The 23968-nt window shown below is 45.2% G+C and overlaps 1 protein-coding gene across 2 annotated transcripts in view; it reads left to right on the forward strand.

Annotated features, from left to right (window-relative positions):
- Window positions 1–22758, forward strand: part of SYP (synaptophysin) — a 33257-nt gene extending 10499 nt beyond the window's left edge. Inside the window, exons 3-7 of one of the 2 annotated variants that reach the window (XM_075324285.1) lie at window positions 4828–4952; window positions 13223–13421; window positions 14147–14338; window positions 17077–17392; window positions 21933–22758. In XM_075324285.1, coding sequence (XP_075180400.1) covers window positions 4828–4952; window positions 13223–13421; window positions 14147–14338; window positions 17077–17373 — 813 coding nt within the window. In that variant the 3' untranslated portion in view covers window positions 17374–17392; window positions 21933–22758. The remainder of the gene's footprint in view (window positions 1–4827; window positions 4953–13222; window positions 13422–14146; window positions 14339–17076; window positions 17393–21932) is intronic. The other variant, XM_075324284.1, reaches the window with a different exon arrangement.
- The last annotated feature ends 1210 nt before the right edge of the window (window positions 22759–23968 follow it).

Consider the following 23968-nt stretch of genomic DNA (forward strand, 5'->3'; position numbering starts at 1 on the left):
TAGACCACCCCTTTCCCTGGGTAACTGGGAGACTAGATCACCCCTTTCCATGGGTAACTGGGAGACTAGACCACCCCTTTCCGTGGGTAACTGGGAGACTGGACCACCCCTTTCCCTGGGTAATGGTGATCACCCCTTCCTCTGGCTGTGAGACGGACCAACCCTTTCACTGGGTAACGGCGACACCGGACCACCCCTCCTGGGTAACGGTGACCACCCCTTTCCCTGGCTAACTGTGTGACTGGACCACCCCTTTCCCTGGGTAACTGTGAGACTGCACCATCCATTTCCCTGGGTAACTGTGAGATTGGACCACCCCTTTCCCTAAGTAACTGGGAGACTAGACCTCCCCTTTCCCTGGGTACCTGGGAGACTAGACCACCCCTTTCCATGGGTAATTGGGAGACTAGACCACCCCTTTCCCTGGGTAACTGGGAGACTGGACCACGCCTTTCCCTCGGTAACTGCGATACTGGACCACCCCTTTCAATGGGTAACTGTGAGACTAGACCACCCCTTTCCCTGGGTAACTGTGAGACTAGACCACCCCTTTCCCTGGGTAACTGTGAGACTAGACCACCCCTTTCCCTGGGTAACTGTGAGACTAGACCACGCCTTTCCCTGGGTAACTGGGAGACTAGACCACCCCTTTCCCTGGGTAACTGGGAGACTAGACCACCCCTTTCCATGGGTAACTGGGAGACTAGACCACCCCTTTCCGTGGGTAACTGGGAGACTAGACCACCCCTTTCCGTGGGTAACTGGGAGACTAGACCACCCCATTCCGTGGATAACTGGGAGACTAGACCACTCCTTTCCCTGGGTAACTGTGAGACTTGACCACCCCTTTCCCTGGGTAACTGGGAGACTTGACCACCCCTTTCCCTGGGTAACTGGGAGACTGAACTACGCCTTTCCCAGGGTAACGGTGATCACCCCTTTCTCTGGCTAACTGTGAGACGGACTACCCCTTTTACTGGGTAATGGCGACACCGGACCACCCCTTTCCCTAGGTAACTGCCAAACTGGACCACCCCTTTTCCTGGGTAGGTGTGAGACTGGACCAACTCTTTCCCTGGGTAATTTCGAGACTGGACCACCCCTTTCCCTGGGTAACTGCCAGACTGGACCATCCCTTTTCCTGGGTAGCTGCGAGATTGGACCACCCGTTTTCCCTGGGTAACTGTAGAACTGGGCCACCCCTTTTCTTGGGTAACTGTGAGACTAGACCTCCCCTTTCCCTGGGTAACTGCGAGACTGGAGCACCCCTTTCCATGGGCAACTGTAAAACTGGACCACCCCTTTCCCTGGGTAACTGCCAGACTGGACCACCTCTTTTCCTGGGTAGCTGCGAGATCGGACCCTTCCTTTCCCTGGGTAATTGCGAGACCGGCCCACCCCTTTCCCTGGGTAATTTCAAGACTGGACCACCCCTTTCCCATGGGTAACTGCAACACTGGACCACCTCTTTCCCCGGGTAACTGCAAGACTGGACCATCCCTTTTTAGTGGATAAATGGTCACTGAGTCTGTAAATGTCCTTTAATCTGGCATCTGATAATCTGGACCCCAGTGATCACACATTTATCACCTTTTTAGTCTTTAGAACCAGAGTTCTTTCATGAAGACCCCAGTGATGGGCATTTAGTGCATTTGCCCCCTTTATTTTGCACCACACCGGTGATTGCAGGGTTGCAGAGGCCGTTTTCTTGCACCCATACCCGCACTATTCTTCACTCTCTTTGTTAGGGTCTTGCCCCTTCGCCCCTGTTTTGGCTCTTGCCGGCAGCGTTCGGACTTGTGCGTTCTCACACCCCAGGTTACACTGTAATCCTCTTTTCTGTTTGCTATGGCCGATGCTCTAAAAATACTCATCAGTCTCTGCGGAGATGCGGGAGGTCACAATCCTTCTGAGGATTATCGGCAGCATAAATCCAGCCCAGTCTGCCCGCTGTGCACCGCCACCTGCCCCCTCCTGCGTGTTCCTCTGCGGTAGGGGTGAAGGGCCGCACCACACAAGTGCAGTATTGGAGTTTTAACCCTATATGTGCCGATCGCACGTTTTTCGGCATTGGGGTATTTCTTGGCTACAGATTGCGGCAGAGGAATCGGCACAAGATGGGATTGTTGGCATCGCCTGCCAACTGTGAGATCTACCCAAGATATCGTATGTGCCACCCACATCATCTTAATGTTTGGCAGGAGAAGAACAAGACATATTTTCTTCCCGATAACGAATCTACATACGACGCCTCATATGTTTCTCTATCGGTTTTACATGTCAGAAAACTGCCACCCACTGAGACACCATGCTTCCCCCCCCGAACTGCCACCCACCGAGTCACCATGCTTCCCCCCGAATTGCCACTCACGGAGACACCATGCTTCCCTCCGAACTGCAACTCACGAGACACCATGCTCCCCCCCCCCCTCCCGAACTGCCTCCTACTGAGACACCATGCTGCCCACGAACTGCCTCCTACTGAGACACCATGCTGCCCACGAACTGCCTCCTACTGAGACACCATGTGGCCACGAACTGCCTCCTACTGAGATACCATGCTGCCCACCGAACTGCCTCCTACTGAGACACCATGCTGCCCACCGGACTGCCTCCTACTGAGACACTATGCTTCCCCCCCGAACTGCCACCCACGAGACACTATGCTTCCCCCCCCGAACTGCCACCCACGAGACACTATGCTTCCCCCCCGAACTGCCACCCACGAGACACCATGCTGCTCACCGAACTGCCTCCTACTGAGACACCTTGCTGCTCACCGAACTGCCTCCTACTGAGACACCTTGCTGCCCACCGAACTGCCTCCTACTGAGACACCATGCTTACCCCCTTCACCCCCCGAACTGCCACCCACGGAGACACCATGCTGCCAACCAAACTGCCAATCCTGAGACACCATGCTGCCCACCGAACCGACACCCTCTGAGACACCATGCTGCCCACCAAACTACCTCCTACTGAGACACCATGCTGCTCACCGAACTGCCTCCTACTGAGATACCTTCATGCTTCCCCCCCCCCCCCTGAACTGCCACCCACGGAGACACCATGCTGCCCACCGAACTGCCTCCTACTGAGATACCTTCATGCTTCCCCCCCCCCCTCCGAACTGCCGCCCACGGAGACACCATGCTGCCCACTGAACTACCTCCTACTGAGACACCATCATGCTTCCCCCCCCCCTCCGAACTGCCACCCACGGAGGCACCATGCTGCCCACCGAACCGACACCCTCTGAGACACCATGCTGCCCACCAAACTATCTCCTACTGAGACACCTTGCTTCCCCCCTCCGAACTGCCACCCACGGAGACACCATGCTGCCCACTGAACTGCCACCCTCTGATACACCATGCTGCCCACCAAACTGCCTCCTACTGAGACACCATGCTTCCCCCCCCCCAAACTGCCACCCACTGAGACACCATGCTGCTCACCAAACTGCCACCCACTGAAACACCATGCTGCCTACAGTACTGCCACCCACTGAGACACCATGCTGCTCACCGAACTGCCACCCACTGAAACACCATGCTGCCTACAGTACTGCCACCCACTGGGACACCATGCTGCTCACCGAGCTGCCACTCACGAGACACCATGCTGCCCACCGAACTGCCTCCTACTGAGACACCATGCTGCCCACCGAACTGCCTCCTACTGAGACACCATGCTGCCGACAGAACTGCCACCCATTGAGACACCATGCTGCCGACAGAACTGCCACCCATTGAGACACCATGCTGCCGACAGAACTGCCACCCATTGAGACACCATGCTGCCGACAGAACTGCCACCCATTGAGACACCATGCTGCCGACAGAACTGCAACTCTCTAAGAAATGCTGCCTACAATTCTACCACCCACCATGACACCATGCTGCCCACCGAACTGCCACCACAAAGACATGCTGCTTACAGTACTGCCACCCACCAAGACACCATGCTGCCCGCCGAACTGCCACCCACTGAGCCACCATGCTGCCCACAAGACAGCCACCCACTGAGACACCATGCTGCCCTCAAAACTGCCACCTACTGAGACACCATGTTGTCCACTGAACTACCACCCACTGAGACATGATGCTGCCTACAAAACTGCCACCTACTGAGACACCATGCTGCCCACCAAAGTTTGACAACTATGGAGCCACAAGTCTGCCCACTAAACTGTGAAACCCACAAATGTAGATACAGACAGAAGCAAGCAGATGGCACACAGGTTTAGGCAATTTTAGATCTGCTCAGACCCCGCCCCTGAGGAGCCATATGAAATATTCTATTGGAGAACCACACAAATAACAATTCCATGATCTATTCTCACTCCACTATCCTCAGATCTGATGTTACCCTACAGGGATTGTGTGGACAGGACTGCTAAATATATGTTGTAAATGGGGAAAGGTTCCTGATATGGGGGTCTATCCATATGGAGCAAGCCCCCTCCACCACCCAATCATTAGCCTTCAGGTTGGATATAGGTGGATCCTTCAATAACTTGCATTTATTGAGCCTTCAGGACCGGACCTAGTATATCGATAAAATTTAGGGACTGGCTAAAATTGAGGACGCACCTAATCGCCCCATTCTGAGTGAAGCCCCTTAGCTAAAAAATAGTCACTTCTTTAGGTTTTTACAAGGTTTAAAAAACAGCGCCACCCTTCTCCTTAGGTTGGTGTCAGTATTGCAACTATTCGCTTCAACGGGGCTCAGATGCAGTACCACACATGACCTTTAAACGGGAGGGGGCACTGTTTTTCATGGTGGCTATATTTTTTTCTGACTGTCTCAGTTGTTCTTTTGCAGCTATTTTCAATCTTTGCCTTTGCGACGTGTGGAAGTTACTCCGGACAATTCACCCTGAGCATCGACTGCGTCAACAAGACCGAGAGCAAGCGGAATATTAAAGTCGACTTTGAATATCCCTTTAAGTGAGTATGATGTAGCTCACACTGAAAGAATAGTACAGTACTTGTAGTCCTTCTTTAAGTGACTAGGGTAAGATTCCAGAAACAGCGCCCCACCTGTGCACAGGTTATAACTGGTATTGCAGCTTGGCCTCATTTTACTGGAGTTGCAATACCAGACACAACCCAAGTACAGATGTGGCGCTGTGTATTAAATAGCTCCATATGTCATTATAAGACTTTGTTCACACACGTTTTTCAAGTCAAAACCTCTTCAGTAAACGCTCCTTTTTTTTTTTTTTTTTGGAAGAGTTTTTTTTCTTTTTCAGAAAAGTTCTTTAAAAACTTTTTTTTTTTTTTTTCTGAAAAGTTTCTTCCAACTGTTTGATTGGACTGTACCCAGTTTGGAACATTTTTCCATCGTGATCTGCTTTAAAAGAAGTGACTATTTATTTATTTCTTTTTTTTCACCAGGTATTTTTCTAAACCTCATCAGGAAAAACAAATCGTTAAAATATCCTCATGATTTTTTTCATGATCGCATTTATTTTTTTTTTCTTCCGTTTGTATTTTTTTTGCATTTTTTTTTTTTTACCTGGGTCGCATTTCTTTCAATCCTTCTTTTTATCTTTTTATCTATTTATTTATTTCATTAAATATTTACATATTTTATTATTTAATTTTGCAGTTTTCTTTTTGAATATTTTCTGCGGATATCCCACCCAAAATATGCAACTACAATCGTCCTTGAATATTGCATTTTTTGTATATTTTTTCATATATATATATATATATATATATATATATATATATATGTGTGTGTGTGTGTGTGTGTGTGTGTGTGTGTGTGTGTGTGTGTGTGTGTGTGTGTGTGTATATATATATATATATATATATATATATATATATATATATATATATATATATATATATATATATATATATAATGTATGTATATGTATATATATGTGTGTGTGTTTATATGTTTTTGGTGCAGTTTTTTATGTTTAACGTTTATTTATTTATTATTGAAGTTTTCTTTTTGACTATTTTCTGCAGACATCGCCCCTGAAATACGCAACTAAAATCTTCCCATAATATTGCGGGTTTTTTTATTATTTTTTCTTTCTATTTTTTGTGTGTTTTTGGGGCAGATTTTGAGCAGCTTTTCCTGTGGTTTTGGTTTTTTTTTGTTTTAAATTTATTTATTTTTGCTGGTTTTTATTTCAATATTGTCTGCGGACATCGCCCCTGAAATACCCAACTAAAATCTTCCCATAATATTGCGGGGTTTTTTATTTTTTCTTTCTATTTTTCGTGTGTTTTTGGGGCAGGTTTTGAGCAGCTTTTCCTGTGTTTTTTTTTTTTTTGTTTTAAATGTATTTATTTTTGCTGTTTTCTATTTCAATATTGTCTGCGGACATCGCCCCTGAAATACCCAACTAAAATCTTCCCATAATATTGCGGGTTTTTTTATTATTTTTTCTTTCTATTTTTTGTGTGTTCTTGGGGCAGGTTTTGAGCAGCTTTTCCTGTGTTTTTTTTTTGTTTTAAATTTATTTATTTTTGCGGTTTTCTATTTCAATATAGTCTGTGGACATTGACCCTGACATATGCAACTAAAATCTTCCCATAATATTGCGTTTTTTTAATTTTATTTTTTTTATGTGTTTTTGGTGCAGGTTTTGAGCAGCTTTTTCTGTTTTGTTGTTTTTTTTGTTTTTTTTTTTAATTTATTTATTTTTGCTGTTTTCTATTTCAATATTGTCTGCGGACATCGCCCCTGAAATATGCAACTAAAATCTGAAATTTAACAAAAAGAGGAAACTCCTAAAAGACCGAAAAAAAACTCCTCTAAAAACAGATATTTATTAGTTAGGGCTCACTCACACTTGCGCTATTTTGACGCAAACGGAATCCGTCACTAATGTAGTACAGTTCATTTATTTACTGTGGAAGCGCGACATCGTGTGGACACAAGCGGGTACTGCATGACACACACACGCGCCATAGTAACGCGCTTCCAATGTAAATAAATGAACTGTACTACATTAGTGACGGATTCCGTTTGCGTCAAAATAGCGCAAGTGTGAAACCAGCCTAATAGTTAAAAAATTATCAAGGCCATGTAACTCCGTTACAAAAGTCCAATGACCAACAGATAATTGTGGGCCCATAAGTAAATACGTCCCAATAAAGGCCACTTCACACATAACGAGATCGCGAACGAGATCGTTGCTACCTCACAGTTTCTTTGACGCAACAACGACTTTACTAGCGATCTCGTCGTGTTTGACCCGTACCAACGATCCGCCCCCTGCTGTGAGATCGTTGCTCGATGCTGAACAGCCTGGGCCATTTTTGGCTCGTTGGAGTCCTGCTGGGCAGGATGGAACTGTATGTTTGACACCTACCTACGATTTCGTTAACGACCTAGATTAGAACTTTAGTGTAGCACGTAGGCGTGTAGTTGCGTCCCCGTTTTTAGTGTAGCACGTAGGCGTGTAGTTGCGTCCCCGTTTTTAGTGTGGCACGTAGGCGTGTAGTTGTGTCCCCGTTTCCGCGCCCCCTCTGCACCGATTGGTTGGCGCTGATAAACACTCGGGAACGAAGGAGGGATGAATCCGGGTGCAGATGCAGCTTCGATCCGAAAAGCAAGCAACCGGGTACAAAGTACGAATGAATCCGGGTGGAGTCGCAGGTTCTATTCTCAAAGCAAAGCTCAAAAGAAGTGACAAAGGATGACGCGCTACCATAGTTATCTTTTTGGCCCGCCCACCCGTCCAATCAGAACGCAGTATTGACCACCAATCGGAGCGGAGGGGTGTGGAAAAGGCGACGCAAATGCACGCCTACGTAGCTCACTGCGTTTACACTACGCCCCTAATCGAGATCGGAATCGTTACCACAGCTGTTGTGTAACAGGGTCCCGACGATTTACAAGATCGTTATACGGGTCGCATGCTCGTTCCTAAAGTCTGTGTGTGTGTGTGACACCTCGCATACGATTTCACCAACGACTCAGCAACCAGGAACTGTGATGTCGTAGCGATCTCGTTCACGATCTCGTTATGTGTGACTGGACCTTAAGGGTTAAACTTATCTTGCTGGAAAATTGAATCCCAGAAGAATTCCTATGCGTTTCCCCCACTTTTACTGGGGTTTGTCAGGGGATGTTACCGAGCCGTGAAAAATTCACTATATTTCAGGCCACCTTATAATTTCTAGTTTCCTTATTATGGATCCGTATAAATATTCCCAAAAGAACGTCCTCCTGGGCAATGCAGAGAGAAATTACAGCATAACCACCCTATAAATACAGGGCTGAGGTCATTGGACTTTTGTATATAGATGTTGTGACGACATGGACTCTGTCAGTGCCTAGCATGGGTTAAGTTTCTTAAAATTCAGCCAGACATGATAATAACTTGTTTATAAATGGTGGATAAGCCCCTCAGTGTTTCTACAAGACTCTTAGGGTGGTGTCACACACAGCGACGACGACAACGACGTCGCTGCTACGTCACCATTTTCTGTGACGTTGCAGCGACGTCCCGTCGCTGTCGCTGTTTGTGACATCCAGCAACGAGCTGGCCCCTGCTGTGAGGTCGCCGCTCGTTACTGAATGTCCAGCTTCATTTTTTGGTCGTCGCTCTCCCGCTGTGCCGCACACATCGCTGTGTGTGACAGCAAGAGAGCGACGAAATGAAGCGAGCAGGGAGCAGGAGCCGGCGTCTGGCAGCTGCGGAAAGCTGTAACCAGGGTAAGCATCGGGTAACCAAGGGAAGACCTTTCCCTGGTTACCCGATATTTACCTTCGTTACCAGCGTCCGCCGCTCTCGCTGCCAGTGCCGGCTCCCTGCTCTCTGCACGTGTAGCTGCAGTACACATCGGGTAATTAACCCCATGTGTACTGTAGCTAGGAGAGCAAGGAGCTAGCGCTAAGCAGTGTGCGCGGCTCCCTGCTCTCTGTAGCACAGCGACGCGTGTCGTTATGATCGCTGCTGCTTCTGCTGTGTTTGACAGCTAAGCAGCGATCATAACAGCGACTTACAAGGTCGCTGTTGCGTCACATAAAATGGTGACTTAACAGCGACGTCGCTGTCGCTATGTGTGAACCCAGCTTAAGAAGTCTAGTGTTAAAGTTCTTGTTGACTCATGTAATTGCCTTGGCCAGTGAAGGTCAGATACCCAGACCAATCAATTATGCAAACCTCCCATTGTATTGCTAGATGCGATGTAACTTAGCTGTCTCTCCCTCGTCTCTGCCAGAGACCATTAATACTAGGGATATTTTGTATACGGCTTGAAATCTAGCCAATAAGAGCCCAGTCTTACCCATTAATTGTGAAGACCCCAATGGTCTGAATGGAGAGCTCAGGGGTATAAGAAGGAGGACTGTCCATTGCCCGGGTAGACTCTTGCTACATGCTACCAATCTAGGATCTTGCGGATCCGATTTGCAAGCCCGAACCGAACCTGGATTATAATACTATATGGATTTCAGCATCGAATGCAAGGATTCGGCTGAGATATCAAGGACTACCTAAGGAAGGAATCCAGCTTGGGACAATCCAGTCACCTGACTACAAGCTTTGTGGTCCTCACACAGCTTCCTAAATCTGGCGTTATTCCATTCTCAGTGGGTGCCCGCAAAAGCGGGGTGCTGCTGGTTTGGAGTAAGTAGCCCTGGAAGCTCTGAGGCACGGACATTCTAATCCCTGGTGAGCCAGCAGAAGGGTGAGAAACTGTTGCCGGTTACATTTGTGTGGTTTTGCTGGTTATGTGCTATGTGCTGTTAATTGTTTGGGGATCCAATAAAGTCTTAATATTGTGATTCCCGCACCCTGTGTTGTCTGAGTAGTGTTCCGCCCACGGTTAAGGAGGTCGGGCGTTCAGTTGGGATGAGCCCTGGGCCACGCTGTCTTTCTAAAGGCGGCCGGGTCAGCGGACGAGAGCACCCGCTGACCCCCGTGTCTCCACAGGAGAGCACCCGCTGACCCCCGTGTCTCCACAGGAGAGCACCCGCTGACCCCCGTGTCTCCACAGGAGAGCACCCGCTGACCCCCGTGTCTGCACAGGAGAGCGCCCGCTGACCCCCGTGTCTGCACAGGAGAGCGCCCGCTGACCCCCGTGTCTGCACAGGGGAGCGCCCGCTGACCCCCGTGTCTCCACAGGAGAGCGCCCGCTGACCCCCGTGTCTCCACAGGAGAGCGCCCGCTGACCCCCGTGTCTCCACAGGAGAGCGCCCGCTGACCCCCGTGTCTCCACAGGAGAGCGCCCGCTGACCCCCGTGTCTCCACAGGAGAGCGCCCGCTGACCCCCGTGTCTCCCCAGGAGAGCGCCCGCTGACCCCCGTGTCTCCCCAGGAGAGCGCCCGCTGACCCCCGTGTCTCCCCAGGAGAGCGCCCGCTGACCCCCGTGTCTCCCCACGAGAGCTCCCGCTGACCCCCGTGTCTCCCCAGGAGAGCTCCCGCTGACCCCCGTGTCTCCCCAGGAGAGCGCCCGCTGACCCCCGTGTCTCCCCAGGAGAGCGCCCGCTGACCCCCGTGTCTCCCCAGGAGAGCGCCCGCTGACCCCCGTGTCTCCCCAGGAGAGCGCCCGCTGACCCCCGTGTCTCCCCAGGAGAGCGCCCGCTGACCCCCGTGTCTCCACAGGAGAGCGCCCGCTGACCCCCGTGTCTCCACAGGAGAGCGCCCGCTGACCCCCGTGTCTCCACAGGAGAGCGCCCGCTGACCCCCGTGTCTCCACAGGAGAGCGCCCGCTGACCCCCGTGTCTCCACAGATGTGTCTATTAACTTCATTATCTATTGGAGTGTTCTTCAATAGAAGAATTTGCATAGTTTGTCCCATCCGTGACTGTATATATCACCAACAGTATTATTAGTATTATCAATATCCTCAAATCTGGACTTTGTGCAATGTGTGATTGAATTATTCTGACCTCAGCACTAACTGCACCTCTATGGGTGATGGGTATTAATCTGGCACACTGCTACGTACAGGGTTAATAGGGTGAGTCGACGTTGAGCGGGGGCGCCCAAAACATTATGGTGTATTAACCTCCATGGGTAGGAAGGAGCGAGACTAGGGGATTGTAGCCCAGCACTATAGGCTAATACTCCGATACCATATCTGTGATATTAGTAAATGTGTATACACCGGGCTATCCCGCACTACATAGATAACCCTACCTACGAGTACCCAGCCCTGCACGATATTTGCTGAGTGTTTACTGACTGTTGTAACTAACTGAGTTACATGGTCTTGATAATTTCTTAACTATAACTAAGAAGCAACTAAAATCTTCCCATAATATTGCATTTTTTTATTATATATATATATATATATATATATATATATATCTATATATATATATATATATATATATATATATATATTTTATATTTATTTAATTTTATTTTTTATTTTTTTTGTGTTTTTGGTGAAGGTTTTGAACAGCTTTTTATGTTTTGTTTTTTTTTTTTTTTTTTAATTAATTAGTTCATTTTTGCTGTTTTCTATTTGAATATTTTCTGCAGAAATCGCCCCTGAAAATGCAACTAAAATCTTCCCAGAATATTGCGTTTTGTTTTTTTTTATTTTTTTTATGTGTTTTTGGTGCAGATTTTGAATACCTTTTTTATGTTTTATTTATTTATTTATTTTTGCTGTTTTCTATTTGAATATTTTCTGAAGACATTGCCTTTGAAAAATGCAACTAAATTCTACCCAGAATATTGCAGGTTTTTTTTGCTTATATTTTTATGTGTTTGTAGTACAGGTTTTGAATAGCTTTTTTTATGTTTTTTTTATTTATTTATTTTTGCCCTTTTCCATTTGAATATTTTCTGCGAATATTGCTCCCAAAATATTAAGCTAAAATCCACCCAGAATATTGCGGGTTTTTTTTTTTAAATGTTTTTGGTGCAGGTTTTGAGCAGCATTTTTTTTTTTAATTTTATTTTTGCTGTTTTCTATTTGAATATTTTCTGCAGACATCGCCCCTGAAAAATGCAACTAAAATCTTACCTGAATATTGCTTTTTTTATGTTTTTGTTTTTTTATATTTTTATGTGTTTTTTGGGGCAGGTTTTGAATACCTTTTTTATGTTTTATTTATATATTTATTCATTTATTTATTTTTGCTGTTTTCTATTTGAATATTTTCTGCAGACATCGCCATTGAAAAATGCAACTAAAATCTACCCAGAATATTGCAGGGTTTTTTTATGTTTATATTTTTGTGTTTTTGGTGCAGGTTTTGAATAGCTTTTTTATGTTTTATTTATTTATTTATGCTGTTTTTTTATTTGAATATTTTCTGTGGATATCCCCCCCAAATATTCAACTAAAATCTACCCAGAATATTGCGTTTTTGGATTTTTATTATTTTATTTTTTATGTGTTTTTGGTGAAGGTTTTAAGCAGCTGTTTAATGTGTTGGGTTTTTTTTTAATTTTATTTATTTATTTTTGCTGTTTTCTATTTGAATACTTTCTGCGTATATTTCCCCCCAAAATATGCAACTACAATCTTCCTTGAATATTTCATTTTTGCCAAGATTTTGTGTTTTGGTGCAGATTTGGAGCAGTTTTTTATGTTTTATTTATTTTTTTATTTATTGTTGCAGTTTTACTATTTGAATATTTTCTGTTGATATCCCATCCAAAATATGCAACTGCAATTGTTCCTGAATATTGCATTTTTTGCCATGTTTTTTTTCCTGTTTTTTTTGTGCAGATTTTGAGCAGTTTTGTATGTGCTTTTTCTTTTTCTTTTATTTATTATTTTTTAAAAATACAGCTAGAAGCTTCCCTGAATATTGTCTTTTTGCCATGTTTTTTTTAATATGTTTTTGATGCAGGTTTTGAGCAGTTTATGTGTTTTCTTTTTTTTTTTTATTTATTTATTTAATTTTTTTTAATACAGCTAAAAGCTTCCTTGAATATTGTCTTTTTGCCATGTTTTTTTTAATGTGTTTTTGATGCAGGTTTTGAGCAGCTTTGTATGTGTTTTCCTTTTATTTATTTAATTTATTTTTTAAGTACAGAAAAGTTTTGATTCGTCAATTAAAAGCGCGACTGCGTTTTTATTTTTGCACACATTTTTTGCTCTGATTGGCAGATCGCATGCATGTCGCTTGGACAACTAAACACAGCAGATATTTCTATACAAAAAAGCAGCATTTACACTAAGTGGGAACAGGTCCTAAATGTGAATAAATCCTTGCTAGTACAGTCAAAATATCCCATTTATTAAACCTTTATGCACCCCTCTATCCTCTCCTGTAGGCTGCACCAGGAATACTTTGAAGCTCCCACATGCCGGGGCGGTGCTACAACCAAGGTGTTCCTCGTCGGAGATTATTCCTCCTCTGCTGAGTTTTTTGTCACCATTGCAGTGTTCGCTTTCCTGTACTCCCTTGGAGCCCTGGTCACTTATATATTCCTACAGAACAAATACCGCGAGAACAACAAGGGTCCCATGATTGTAAGTCAGCCTTAATTCCCTGAAAAGCCAAAAGTACAAAAGCCAATTCACACATTTAGTTGTATTCCGGCCATAATTTGTATGTTTTGGACCAGTTAACAGGTTAAAAATGTCCAGTTTTTACTCTCATTTTTTTCCCATTGCTTCCCTGAATATTCTGGTTTTTGATTTTTTAAAATCCGCCTTACGGTTCCAAAGATATCGACCCTTTTATTTAGTACTGGAGTGGCTCAGAGGATCCTCAGGGGCGTGTCTTTAGGCTGCTCAGCATGATTAATGTGTAAGCCACACCTCCTTAGTGAAGATCATAAAAGGGCTGATATCTCTGGAACCGTATGGCGGATTTTGAAAAAACAAAAAGCGTAATACTCAAGGGAACAGCGGGAATAAAGTAAGAACAAAAGCTGGCCCTTTTTATACTAGTGACCAATCCTCTTTAATGCTGTTTTTGCCTGTGTGCCGCAACATTGCCATGTTTGTGGCCACAAGATCTTCTAATGATTAAAAGAAATTTGACAAATAGATTGTGTCTGGTCTGAAAAATTCATCTGATCTGTATCAATTCAGATTGGAAACAGTAGGCTTCCACGCAGAACCGCTATGACACTGCTAGGTGGGGATACTCCGTTTTATTGCAACGTCCACCTCATGTTCAGCATTAGTTTATACCCCACTATTTTTCCAATGTTTTCCTCCCATAATCACTTTCTGCATTTTCATTTAAGGACTGTATAGTGACGGCCGTCTTTGCCTTCCTGTGGCTGGTAAGTTCAAGTGCGTGGGCCAAGGGCTTGTCCGACATAAAGCTGGCGACTGACCCAGAGTTGATCAAAGATCAGATCCCCGCATGTGAGAATCCAGAAAACAGATGTCAAGAAGTGAGGGATCCTGTTATGTCCGGGCTCAATACCTCTGTGGTGAGTATACGCTATATCCAGACTAATCACTGGTTACATGGGCGCCCTCTAGTGGTCATTCTGTTAATTACATTGCTATTTCTTCTACAGCTACAACCTCTTTAGGGCGCATTCACACTGCATTTTTTTCATGACAGATTGGATCCAACAGCTTTTGAGGCCCAATAAGAAGGCACCAGTATTCTCTTAATGGTTTTACACTGGGGCCCAGTTATGCCTCTTCATATAGAGTGGGTTGTTTGGTGGCGATTGACTCCGACATTTCTGCTCCCTATATATAACAATGAAAAGATGGCAAATATTACTTTTTCCTTTGAGAAAATACTCCTATTGCGCCCATATAAAACCCAAAGATGTGTTGCAGCTCAGCTCCTATTAAAGTGAATGGGAGATGAGATGCAGGACCCGAAAACAGCCTCTTTAAAGTGAACGGAGCTTATTTTTCCGCTCCGGCTTCAGGCACTGTTTATTTCGTAGCGGATGGGTGGGGGTATTGGCTGTCGGGATTCCCACTGTCTCACTTTGATGACATTCAATATGGGCTAAAAAAAAAAACATTAAAAGGAATCTGTCAGAAGGTTTTGCTATATAATTTGAGAGCAGAATGTTGTAGGGGCAGAGATCCCGATTCCAGCAATATGTCACTAGGTTATGTTATGCTGCTTTAATAAAATGTTTGTTTTATCACCAGGAGGTTATCACTACAGGACTAGGTGTCTGGTGCTTCCTAGTCCAGCCCCACCCACAGCACTGATTGGCTGATTTCTGTGTACATGCCAATCAGTGGTATGGGCGAGGTTATACATAGTTCAGCATTCCAAGCTCCAATAGCTCTGCCGCAGAGAAAACTGCCATTCTATCACAACTGCTGCACCCAGTAAACTAATTGACACATTGGTGGAATCAGAGTCTCTGCCCCTACATCATGCTGCTCTCAGATTACATAGCAAAAACCTGCTGCAGATTAAATTTCATATATGCCTGTTTTACACTATTTTCTGGTATCAAGGGACAGCACTGAGGATCTGACCCTGTGATACAATGTACAGTGTCAGTGTGCAGCTTGTATAACAGTGTAAATCTGGTGTCCTCTAAATAACTTAATACACAGCCATAAATGTCTAAACCGCTGGCAACAAAAGTGAGTACACCCCTAAATGAAAATGGCCAAATTGTGCCCAAACTGTGAATATTTTGTGTGCTTGCTATTATTTTCCAGCACTGACGTAACTCTCTTGGGCACGGAGGTAAATAGAGCGTCACAGGAGGTGCTGGATCCTCTTCTCTCCTCCGTGATGATATTACGGAGCTGGTGGATGTTACAGACCTTTTCGCTCCTCCAGCTTCTGTTTGAGGAGACCCCATAGATGCTCCATAGGGTTTAGGTCTGGAGACGCTCAGCCGATCCAGCACATTTACCCTCAGTTTCTTTAGCGAGGCAGTGGTTGTCTTGGAGGTGTTTGGGTTCATTATCATGTTGGAATATGAAGGAAGGAGAACATGCTCTGCTTCAGTATGTCACAGGTCATATTGACATTCATGGTTCCCTCAATGAACTGTAACCCCCACAGTCGGCATAAGACCATGACTGTCCACCACCATGCCTGACTGTAGGCAGGACATACTTGTCTTTGTCCTCCTCCTCTGGTTGCCGCCACACACGCTGACACCATCTGAGCCAAATAAGTTTGTCTTGGTCTCATCAGGCCACACGATGGTTCTAGTAATCCATGCCCTTAGTCTGCTTGTCTTCAGCAAACTTTTTTCAGCTTTTTTGAACATCATCTTCAGAAGATGCTTCCTTCTGGGACGACAGCCATGCAAAGCAATGTGTTGCAGTGTACGGTCTGACCAGTGACAGGCTGACACCCCCCCCCCTTGTAACCTCTGCAGTATGCGGCGTATGGTCTGAGCACTGACAGGCGGACCCCCCCACTCTTGTAACCTCTGCAGTGTGCAGCGTATGGTCTGAGCACTGACAGGCGGACCTCACACCCCTGTCAGCTCTGCAGTGTGTGGTGTATAGTCTGAGCACTGACAGGCGGACCCCCCACCCCTGTAACCTATGCAGAAATGCTGGCCTTACTCATACGTCTATTCTGAAAAGACGACCTCAGGATATGATGCTGAGCACGTGCTCTCAGCTTCTGTGCTCGGCCATGGTGAAGCCTGTTCTGAGTGGATCCTCTCTGGTTATACCGCTGTATGGTCTTGGCCACCGTGCTGCAGCTCAGTGTCAGAGCGGTGACAATCTTCTTATAGCCTCGGCCATCTTTATGTGGAGCAACGATTTTTTTTTTCAGATCTTCGGAGAATTCTTTGCCATCAGGAGCCATGCTGAACTTCCAGTGACCAGTATGAGAGAGTGTGTGAGAGATAACACCAAATGCAACACCCCTGACCCCCATTCACACCTAAGACCTTGTAACACTGAGTCACATGACACCGGATGGGAGATAAAATGGCTAATTGGGCAGAATTTGGCCATTTTCACTTAGAGGTGTACTCACTTTTGTTGATAGCAGTTTAGACATTAATGGCTGTGTGCTGAGTTATTTAGAGGAGACACCAAATTTACCCTGTTATACAAGCTGCACACTGACACTGCACATTGTATCACAGGGTCAGATCTTCAGCCCTTTTCCTTATACGATGAATATTGTAGAATATATGAGGTTGTTATATGGTGGAGGTGGGGTTTTTGGTATTAGCCGTGTGTCTGTTCCCTCTACTTTCAGGCCTTTGGATTTCTGAACTGCCTAATCTGGCTCGGAAACCTCTGGTTCGTATTCAAAGAGACGGGATGGACCGCTCCATTCATGAAGCAGCCACCGCCCGCCCAAGAGAAACAGCCGGCGCCGGACACCTACGCGCAGGGTCAGGGCTACGCTCAGCAGGACTCTTATGGACAACAACAACAAGGAGGTTACCAACCCGACTATTACGGCCAACAGCCTGAATACAACCAACAGGGGTACAGCCAAGGGGGGTACAGCCAGCAAGGTGTCCCGACCTCTTTCTCCAACCAGATGTGAGCTGGTGAGTGTCTCGCCGGTAAGAAAAACTGTATCCATCATCCATCCTAGAACAATAACTGGTCATTTCTGCCAAAACCAACAAATATTTCTATACGTAAGAGAACATGTACATCTTGTTTTGTAGAAGTCATTGAGCAAGTAATTCCAGGGCTATAGTATCATAAAACAAAATGCAACCCCTCCCCCTTTTTATTATGTCTGAGTCCATAGTGGAGCATATGGATGAAATGTTTCCTAAAATCCAATGACCAACTAAAAGGGATCATAGTACAAAAAATATAAAAAATAATACAAAGGGAATACATTGCACAGGGAAGTTGCTGCACCTCAAACTGCCTCCCATTGCTATCAATGGGAAATCTGCATTGCCATATATACACTCTCAGATAATTCTATTATTGAAGACTTGTTTTAATGTTTTTATTGTCAGTGCTTTTATCGAGGGATGTGGCGTGAAATCTGGCGCTTTGTGATGGGCACATAATACGGTCTGTAGGTGATTATATACCTACCTATATATAGTCGGCCATCACTATACACCATGATCGTTCTCCTGGCGGTTATTCCGCGCGATCCCATACACGTGGACGCTCAGTTCAGCCGTGCTAAATGCAAATAAAGGACTAAACTTCTGAAAGTCACCTCTGTCCATGGGAACAAAAGGATTAGACATGTTGAAATAGCATGCCCAATCTGCTCTTCTTGCACCAACACTTTTACTCTTAGTTCCTATCCGTTTCCTCTTTTGTCTCTTAATGGATCTTCCACCTGTCGTCCTGCACACCTCTATCTCCTCCTAGTTTTGCAGGGTATGAATCTCCTTCTTACTTCTCTCCTCCTCATGTTCTTGGATGTTGTCCTTATCACAACCACTACCCCCATCAGTGTCTCCTGATTCATCTCCCGTCTCGCTCAATGAATCATCCCCTTGTGTTTCTGCTGCCTCTACACACCTTCTGGTCGCATTGTCTCCCTTCCACCCGATATCTCTGTATCCCACCGTTCGTCTCCTCTCATCCCCCCTCCTCATTCTCTCCTTCTGCATCATTCTCCTTCACTCCCACTCAAATGTCACATTGCCTTTCTCAAGTCTGCACCCATCCCCCTCCATGTATCGTCATGTCTCCACCACCATCTTCCATCCGCTCTCCTTAAATTGCCACATCATTAGTTATTACTATGGAACAAGGATTTCTTTCCTTCCCTATTACATACAAATATATAAAAAATATATATATATATATATATATATATATATATATAATAAACACACACACATATATAATAAACACACACACATATATGATAAACACACACACACATATATAATAAACACACACACATATATAATAAACACACACATAAAAAAATTATATATAAAATGTATATTATATATAATGTATAATTATATATATAAAAATATATATATATATATAATTATATATTATATATATTTTATATATAATTTTTTTATGTGTGTGTTTATTATATATGTGTGTGTGTGTTTATTATATATATATATATATATATATATATATATATATATATATATATATAAATTATATATATATATATATATGTGTGTATATATATATATATATATATATATATATATATATATATATATATAAAATTTTATTTTTTATTTTTTTTTTTATTGATATGGTAATTATTATAGTGCCATTTATTTATATAAAAATAATATATTTTCTTATTGCTCTGGTAATTATTATAATAATTATAGCACCACTTATTCCATGGCACTTTATTACCATATAAATAAGAAAAAAATGATATATATTTATTTACCAAGACAAGACTGAGCACCGCAATAGGACACAAGGTAGTTATACTGAATCAGCAAGGTCTCTCCCAGGCAAAGATATCAAAGCAGACTGGGGTTTCCAGGTGAAGGTCTTTTGAAGATGCATGAAGGTGAGGTTGTGGAAGACAGTTTGATGTCACAGGTCATAAACCTGAGCAAGACTGAGCACCGCAACAAGACACAAGGTAGTTATACCGCATGAGCAAGGTCTCTCCCATATAAAGATTTTAAATTAGATTCCGGTTTCTAATTCAAGCTCTTTTTGAAGATGCATGAAGAAATAGGCAACGTTGTGAACCGTAGACATAGTGGTTAACCAAGGAAGCTTAGTGCAGCAGATGAAAAACCTATCCTGCTTACTTCCCTTCCAAATCGGTAGATGTCCAGCAGTGCCATCAGCTCAGAACGGGCATCAACCAGTGGGAGCAGCTACATACATCTACTGTTCGGAGAAGTTTGGCCAGAACTCAACTATACATAAAAACACTGGAACAGAAAAATGGCAGCAGTTCTGCACTGATGAGTCAAAACGTGAAATATTTGACTGTACCAGAAGCCAGTTTGGAGAGCGGCGCAATGGTGGTCTGCAGAAACAATGATGCACGGTGGTCCTGGAAAGATTTGGACTACAGTTCAACAAATGGAGTTGGGTATTTTGTCAGGATTAATAGTGTCCTCAATGCTGAAAAATCCAGGTAGATGCTTATCCATCATGTAACACCATCATGTAGGCTTGTGATGGGCTCCACATTTGTTCTGAAGCCGGCAATGACCCCAAACATCTAGCCAGTGTCCTTAAGAAGGAACAGTCCTGGAAGTGATGATCCGCCCCCGCAGAGCCCTGATCTCACATCATCCCGTCTGTCTGGGAGCAAGATATAGAAGGATCCGCACGACCCTCATACACAGAAGATAGATCTGAGGTCAGGTCTCCAAGATGTTTGGAACAACTTCTTGCCCAGTGGCGTAACTAGAGTTCAATGGGCCCCTGTGCAAAATTAAGACCTGGATCCTCCCCCATCCCCACATGTTAGTCAGATGTATGTGTGTATACATTTAGCATTCTAAATCCTATAAAGACATATGAGTTGTTCTCCCACCATTATGTAGTAATGTCCCTCATCCTGTTCTAATGTCCCCATCCTGTGCTCCTTCCTGGCAAATATGTCCCCCATCATGGTAAATTTCCCCCATCCTGGGCTACTTCCTGGTTTATATGTCCCCCATCCTGGTTTATATTTCCCCCATCCTGGTTTATATCCCCCATCCTTGTTTCTATGTCCCCCATTCTAGTAAATATGTCACCCATCCTTATATATATGTCCCTGATCCTGTGTTCCTCCTGTTTTTACAAGGCCCCCTTCTTGCATATATGTTTCTTTCCTGTCTCCTTCCTGGTATATACTGTCCCCCCTCCTAGTATATATGTTCCTCTCCTGGGCCCCTTCTGGTATATATTGTCCCCATCCTGGTATATACTGCACTTACCACCTCCAGGGCTCCTACGTCGCGCGGCGTCCTCCTCTGTAGTCGTCCCGCAGTGGCCAGCAGCTTTCATCGGTGTGCGTTCTATGGCAACGCATCATGTCATTGTCATGCGTCGCCTTACGGCAGCGTTACACGGTACAATATATCGTGCGATATATCGTCGGGATCACAGAATTCGTGACGCACATCCGGCATTGTTGTAGATGTCGTACCGTGTGACACCTCCGAACGACTGTTAACGAGCAAAAATACTCACCTTATCGTTGCTCGTTGACACGTCATTCATTTCCATAATGTCGTTCCTCCTGCGCGCCGGTTGTTCGTCGTTCCCGAGGCAGCACACGTCGCTCCGTGTGACACCCCGGGAACGACGAACACCGCTTACCTGCGTCCTCCGGCAATGAGGAAGGAAGGAGGTGGACGGGAGGTTACGTACCGCTCATCTCTGCCCCTCCGCTTCTATTTGGCGGCCGCTGTGTGACGTCGCTGTGACGCCGAACGTCCCTCCCCCTTCAGGAAGAGGATGTTCGGCGCCCACAGCAATGTCGTTAGGGAGGTAAGTACGTGTGACGGGGGTTAACAACATTGTGCGCCACAGGCAATAAATTGACCGTGACGCACAAACGACGGGGGCGGGTGCGATCGCACGATATATCGTCTCGTGTAACGCCGCCCTTAGTCACGGTTATTGCTTCTTCTTGGCTGGCAGCGTGTATCGCAGTGCAGGCACCGATGGGTCTCTGCACCGTGATGCATTTCAGCTGGATGTGCAGCCTCGGACTCACATCCAGCTGAAGCTGGGGCCGGCGGGCCCCCTGTACTACCGGGCCCGGTCACGGTTGCGATCCCTGCTCCTGTCGAGTTCCTTCAAAAACTGTGATGAGGGAAGAGGGTAATCACCAAAAATTAATATGACTTTAGATTTCTCTTTTGTTCCTAGCCACAGTCACCAGGAGCAGGCTATGTTGTAATACCAGACACTACCTATAAACAAAAGTGGCGCTGTTTCTAAACAAGAACAAACTATGTTTTTCTATTACAAGGTTCCGATCCTATCGGATTATTGTGGGATTATTCCTGATCGGGGAGAGGGGATCTTTACAGCCCTGAATACCTTTTAATGATTCTCTTCTCTCTTTTTTTCATTTTATCCTTTTATTGTCACATTTCCTATTATTTTCTTCCTCTTTTTACGTTCTCCTCCCGCCCCTGGTTTTCCCCTTTCCTTCTTTCCATCCCGCAGGCTTCTCCGTAGCCGATCAGTGAGCTCAAGCTTCAGGTTGTGATATTCTGATGTGCAGTGATGCAGCCCGGCTGCTCGAGTGAATATTAATGGGAGAATGTCGTGTCCGTGATGTTTATATAATATATAATATATAAATATATTTAATGATATATATCTGTACCAAAAAAAAAACCACAGGAAAAATCCCATCTCATTCTACCAGAGACTGTCTTCCTGCAGAGCATTGCTGTGTAACCCTTTCCCCTCCGTGCAGAACATTGCGACGTTAACCCTTCTCCTGCCAATCTCTTTCCATGCCAGGCTGCATCGCATCATGTTGTTAACTGTTCCCCCGCAGTATTGTAATTGAAATTTTTGACCTACCCATCGGCCCTCCTGGCAGGGAACGAGATTTTTCCAGGGGCCCCCTTTGCTATACACACCCGTTTTTTCCGCTTCCGGGTTAGTTCTAGATTTCCTTTTTAGCAATCTGTGATGTTTGCACATTGCAACGGCGTTGCAGGCCCTTCTTGCACAACTAAAGGGATTGATGCGGAATTTAATACTTTAGAGGCCAGTTCGCTCTGCGTAGTATAGGTAGGATGGGACGGCGATGGCGGCCATGTCTACGGACACCAGGATGGATCCCTGCTGCGTGCACTCCGGGTACTGAACATCCACCCTCTATTTCTCCTGCCCATTATTACTGTCCCGCTTCACGTGCACATCTGCTCCACCCCAAAATCGCCTATGCCTGGTCCCCCTTCGTGCTGTAATATTGTGTTTGTGACACTAAAGTTGCGTGTTGTAATCCTGACCGGAAATAAAGACAGGCTGGAACAAATTGTGCGTCTGTGTGTTTTATATCATATGGAGCAAAGGGCTGTAATACAAAATTTTGTAAAAGTTCCTGCTGCCTAAGATGGAAAGGTGTCAGGACCCGCAAAGCATCACAGCTATGGTAAAGGTGTCAGGACCCGCAAAGCATCACAGCTATGGTAAAGGTGTCAGGACCCGCAAAGCATCACAGCTATAGTAAAGGTGTCAGGACCCGCAAAGTATCACAGCTATGGTAAAGGTGTCAGGACCCGCAAAGCAGCACAGCTATGGTAAAGGTGTCAGGACCCGCAAAGCATCACAGCTATAGTAAAGGTGTCAGGACCCGCAAAGCATCACAGCTATGGTAAAGGTGTCAGGACCCGCAAAGCATCACAGCTATGGTAAAGGTGTCAGGACCCGCAAAGCATCACAGCTATAGTAAAGGTGTCAGAACCCGGAAAGCAGCACAGCTATGGTAAAGGTGTCAGGACTCGCAAAGCAGCACAGCTATGGTAAAGGTGTCAGGACCCGCAAAGCATCACAGCTATAGTAAAGGTGTCAGGACCCGCAAAGCATCACAGCTATGGTAAAGGTGTCAGGACCCGGAAAGTAGAACAGCTATGGTAAAGGTGTCAGGTCCCGGAAAGTAGCACAGCTATGGTAAAGGTGTCAGGACCCGGAAAGTAGCACAGCTATGGTAAAGGTGTCAGGACCCGGAAAGTAGAACAGCTATGGTAAAGGTGTCAGGTCCCGGAAAGTAGCACAGCTATGGTAAAGGTGTCAGGACCCGGAAAGTAGCACAGCTATGGTAAAGGTGTCAGGACCCGAATAGCAGCGCAGCTAGGGTAAAGGTCTCAGGTCCCGCAAAGCATCACAGCTATGGTAAAGGTGTCAGGACCCGAAAAGCAGCACAGCTAGGGTAAAGGTGTGAGGACCTGAAAATCAGCACAGCTAGGGTAAAGGTGTGAGGACCTGAAAAGCAGCACAGCTAGGGTAAAGGAGTCGGGTCCCGCAAAGTATCACAGCTATGATAGAAAAGAGGTATTCTGGTAGTCCTAAACAGCATGAGTGCATGACACTTCATCATTAATTCGCTCAACAAACCATTATTATATAAAACAATGGAAACAAGAGATTCATGCATAAATATTTTAATAATAATATTTCTGAAAAAATACAAGAAATACAAAGACATCAAACAGAGACATTCCTATGAGGGACAGGGATGCATGCAG

Source organism: Anomaloglossus baeobatrachus, chromosome 9, assembly GCF_048569485.1.
Source record: "Anomaloglossus baeobatrachus isolate aAnoBae1 chromosome 9, aAnoBae1.hap1, whole genome shotgun sequence".
Taxonomy (NCBI): domain Eukaryota; kingdom Metazoa; phylum Chordata; class Amphibia; order Anura; family Aromobatidae; genus Anomaloglossus; species Anomaloglossus baeobatrachus.